This window comes from Branchiostoma floridae, unplaced genomic scaffold (assembly GCF_000003815.2).
Source record: "Branchiostoma floridae strain S238N-H82 unplaced genomic scaffold, Bfl_VNyyK Sc7u5tJ_392, whole genome shotgun sequence".
NCBI lineage: Eukaryota > Metazoa > Chordata > Leptocardii > Amphioxiformes > Branchiostomatidae > Branchiostoma > Branchiostoma floridae.
Genome location: NW_023365829.1, coordinates 16,093 through 21,056, shown reverse-complemented (window position 1 = coordinate 21,056; position 4,964 = coordinate 16,093). Strand labels below are relative to the sequence as shown.

General features: G+C 40.3%; 1 protein-coding gene across 1 annotated transcript in view; it reads right to left on the bottom strand.

The window, feature by feature from the left end:
* Positions 1 to 3: 3 nt before the first annotated feature.
* Positions 4 to 4,964, bottom strand: part of LOC118408761 (multidrug resistance-associated protein 5-like) — a gene marked incomplete at its 3' end in the record, with an annotated part of 9,288 nt that continues 4,327 nt past the window's right edge. The window contains exons 5-10 of the mRNA XM_035809621.1: positions 4,467 to 4,570; positions 3,675 to 3,804; positions 2,573 to 2,746; positions 1,133 to 1,280; positions 794 to 942; positions 4 to 160 (exon numbers count right to left, since the gene is read on the bottom strand). Coding sequence (XP_035665514.1) covers positions 4 to 160; positions 794 to 942; positions 1,133 to 1,280; positions 2,573 to 2,746; positions 3,675 to 3,804; positions 4,467 to 4,570 — 862 coding nt within the window. The remainder of the gene's footprint in view (positions 161 to 793; positions 943 to 1,132; positions 1,281 to 2,572; positions 2,747 to 3,674; positions 3,805 to 4,466; positions 4,571 to 4,964) is intronic.

Sequence of the window (4,964 nt, the reverse complement as noted above, 5' to 3'; positions counted from 1 at the left end):
GGCAGACGCAAATATTCAACCTGTCCGGCTTCCATAGCATCATGATAATTACCTTTACACGCTGTAGTGCTATTCTGCTCTCAGCTAGTGCTTTAACACAGAAGGGAAGAGACGCCAGCGCGAAACGCATGGCATTGAAAAGAGCCAACACCGTAAAGGCCTAGAGGATTCCAAACAATGATCATTGTGTTATCACTTGTTATAAAACATATGTAAATCAAGTACAATTGATGCATCAATTGATTGATAAGCTGACATGCACATGGAAATAAACATTACTTATTTGAAAAAGAGAGAATGATTTTATAGAAAAATGTGGAATGTCTCAGTAACAGTTACAGGCCTAGGGTAAAACAGAGAAAGATCCAAAACTTGGAGTAACTGTAGAAATGGCAAACTTATTGCTCTTTTATCCTTGATGAATTTTGATCCTCTCCTTCAACACAAAGCAGAATAATTTGCCTCCAATTCTCAGTTGCACATCCATTTTATGTCAACCTTCTTCAGGAGTGACGTTGATTGAATTGTGAGCTATTGTACTTAAATTGTTGAATGAGAGTATGTATCAAAATTCATCATGGACTGTACTAACACAGATGAGCTTTCATGCTTAATGTATTTTATCCTACTTAAGATAAGGAAAACAACATTGATTTTATAATCATGAAGAGCAATCAAAAAAGAAATAAAAAAGAAGCAAAAGCAATAAACTAAAGATTTTCTATCATGCAGACTTCTATCATGCAGACGGGAACAGTTTTTAAGCCATTGCAGAAGACAAGTGAAAGCAAACCTGTGATGCTGTGAGGTCATTCCCAGTCATAACATGTAGAACAATAGTCAAAATACTGGCCAGAACTGGCACAAGTGGAGATGTGGAAATGCTGAAGCTCTGTACGTAAGCAGCCTTCTCAAGAACTTTCCGCTCGTCACTTCTTACAGCTGTCATAGACGGAGAAAACATCTTACATGTCACAGAAAATGTCAAGTCTAGCTTGAGAAAATACATGTCTAAGCTAGTGTGTAGCACGGTGACCTTGCCTTAAGGGCATCTACAATCATTATGTTATATCACAAATCATATATAACGCATCCAGAAAATCACAAAATGGCAATCAGACAGTTTTCTTACCACTGACAGCCTTCCCAAACGCCATCTCCCAGGCGTACATCTTGATCAGTTTGACACAAGTGAGAATCTCGTTCATGGTTCTCACACGTCTGTCAGTGATTGCGATGCATCGTCTTCTGAGGCGTGAAGTTAGTCGAGAAATCCCTGCCTGTAAAATCAACAGTAAGTCATAAGTAAAGCTTAGTAGGTAAAGGTAATGATAAGGTAAAGGTCCCATTGTCTTTGAGACCGTAGACACAGTGGGGGTTGTTTATCCACTAGCTACATGTAGGGCAATAGGTATTTCAAGGCAGAGCCAAACCCTTTCCTTTCATTGTGTTTTACCTCCCCAACTGAAGTCAAGTACCTATGTTTACACCTACTATGCGGTGGAGTGAGGAAAATCGTGTATAGTGCCTTTCCCAAAGACATAACATCTAAACCATGCCAATGCCTTGTGACAGCTAAAACTTGTGTCCAGTATCCTGGCCATTCTATGCCACAAAAGTACTTTACAACCATTCTAAATGTTTCAATACAAGAGAGGGACCCACTAACTGTTGATTTACTTTGTAATACAGGTGAAATACGTGGGACCGCGTGGCACGATCGGGAGCGCGTTGGTCTCAGGCCCGAGAGGTCCCGGGTTCAAATCCGCTTGCCGTGTCACCGATCTTGTGCCCTTGGGAAAGGCACTTTACACGACTTTCCTCACCTAACTCAGGTGTAAAATGAGTACATAGCTTCGGCTAGTGGCAGTGACAGGCCTTTGTTGTGGTGACAGGCCATAGGGGCATGTTCGGGCATGACGCACCCGCCATGACACACGAGTCAGGGGTAGGAGGAACCCCTTACATCCTTGGTCGGAAGTCCTCCTAGGAGACGGAAACTCCAAATAACAAACCTGCATCTGCTGGGGCCGTCTTACACGTTGCAAACAATTGCCCCTGTAGGACTTAGTGCGCCAGTGGACGAGAGCGTGGTGGAGAAGGAAGTGCACACCCCTCCTTCACCCTAAAAAAAAAGTGCAGGCCAGGCAGACGGGTCGCCTTAAACCCACCCTGTCTGCCTACCATTGTCTTCCGAGACAGACGGATGCCAAAAAAAAAAAAAAAACAGGTGAAAAATCAAAGTCGGCACATAAATTTCTTTTACAATGTACAAGCACAATGCCCATTCACCATTATCCATAAGGTAAGCTTTACCCTTTAAAACAATGTATTGGGGGATATGAAGTTGTCAGACAGACTGGTTTCAAGTTCCGCTATTTCAAAATACTGCAATTTGAAACCAACAACTGTCAACTTGTTGTTGGATACCACAACATATCAACTTGTTGTTGGATATCCCTTAAATACCATGCTTTTAAAAACAACTACATTGTACATGTATATAGGTTACCCCACAGATAAAGGTGAACTAGCGTTACAACATACATTGTAATAGATAGGTTTTGTATACCTGAAAAGGGTAGAACAGGATAAACATGGAACACCCCAGCAGCGCTGCTGGGCCGATCAGGTAAAACGTGTAGCAGAAACCCAAGACAAATATTAACGGAGCTCCGCACATCAGGATGAAGAAAGATGTGGCATCAAACAGTCGCTGTCCATCATTAGCACACAGATTCGTCAACTGTAAACAGAAAAACAAGGAGTACACAAAAACTTTAATACTTCTGTTGTTAGTCATTTGTTGTCAGTAGATCTCTTTTTCATCATCTGTGTAATATGTGTCTGTATCTGCAGGGGTGCCTAAGCATTTGCATGAATTTTATGAATTTCAATTATGTATATATCACACTCTCAGGTAGAAAAACTCAGAAACATACCTTAGAACTCCCAATGTAGCAGTCAGCACCAGTTTGCATAAAGTTTGTGCATATCTCATAAGATTTGTGTGTTTCAAATACTGTAAAATTTAATGCATTTAACTTCGCGGGGATTTAATTTTGCGGTAGCGGGAAAAGGGACTTTTCGCGGTGGATTTAAGTTTACGGTAACACCATAGACTGCAGTCTAATACTATTATAGAAAAACGTTTACGGTGGTTTTAAAGTCGCGGTAAAGTAGTCACCGCGAAAACCGCGAACATTAATCCACCGCAAACATTTCTGCATTTACAGTAGTGGTTTGTGCGTATCACATAAGGTTTGTATCTTTTTGCATACTTTATTAGTGATTGATGCATTTTTCATTAAACTTATACAAATCTCATAAAATTTGTGCAAAAAACTTATGTTTGTGCAAAAAACCTATGCACTCCTGATCTGTGTATGTGTACTTGCCAGTGTAACCACCCTTCAGCTCAACACACCAGCTTTGCAAGCATGCAGCACAACAGCAGCTGATTATACTATACGGAATGACCTAGCCTGTCACAACTTGTCACCTTTTCATCTAGCATTGTTTTAAGATGACTACTTGAGGATACCCCGACTGTACTAATATTTGAACCCAATATTCCTATACATGTAAAGGCACAACAATTTCTTGTTCTTCAAAGATCAAGCTGGAAAGAGTATGCATTGGTCAGGGTTAGACCTTAAGATGATACCACTGACCTCGCCTACTGTCTTGTCCTTTAAGCTCCTCAGTCGTGTAATCTTGGTGAAGATGAGAGTCAGGACGGCCCCCACTACTCTTGTGGCACTGCGGTAACTAATGGACCAAGTCGCTGCAAAAAACACAGATCTGGAAAAGAGGTTCTCAATCATTACAATCAATTATATTAACGTTACTTCCAACATTAATGTGTTGAACAAAATGTAGGTCTCGAAATTCATTTTGGGGATTAGGTGCACTGGTGCACCCAGCTTAAACCCATGAAATTTTTTTTTTCTTTCGTTTTTGAGGCTACCAACTTCAATTTGCTGAAGACTTTTGTAGCCTATATAGGAAAGTCGTGTAAGGCTTTCCCAAGGGCACAAGACCGGTGATACGTCGGGGTTTGAACTCAGGACCTTCTGGACCTGAATCAAACGTGCTGACGATTGCGCCATGCGGTCCCACAATGTGCACCCACAGAAAATAATTGGGTGCACAGCTCCAATTTTGGGTGCACCTGGGTGCACAGGCACCCAGTATTTCGAGCCCTGAAATGTATCGATAGGTAATTCGTAAGATGTGTTTTGACAGTTGAAGTTGTGAAAACAACAGTAACTGTTACTGATGCACTCAGGTAATAATAGAGAAATGTGAATTTCAAATAAATTTTCCCCCAAAAAGTCTGAGCTTCATTGCAACTAGGTAAATTCTACACAACATTACAAAAGTAAGATACTTTTATGATCCAACAATAGGGCAATGGTAAAAGCTTTCTTTAAACTGTAAAAAAAAAAGCTAGATAGATATACCTGGACATCTCTGTTACAAACATGGCAACAACCAACCCAACTCCCAGTGGCCAGTTCACCTCCCTGGACTCAGCATAAATCAGGAGGTTCCTGATGACAAAGGCCTGGAGACAACAAGGTTCAAATGAAAATGATATTAAGACTTTTATGAAGGTTAGCCATCCAGGTAAACAATATTCAAATATAAATCAGTTTCTACACTCAGCTGGATTATCTGATTTTTTATCACACTGTAGAGATGGAATTGTATTTGATTAATCAGACTTGATTCTAGTCATACTAGTCAAGCATACACACACTAAACTACACAAATATTATAATGTTACTACACACATATTATAAACAGATTGTTTATTTGCAAAACCATGCCCGAGGGCTAATTGCATACACAGTCTCAAGCACTAATTAGAGGTAAGTACATAAAACTACTAGTAGTGTCTAATCAACTACACATTATAATACTACACACAATACTAGTCTTCACATGACACAAGATAC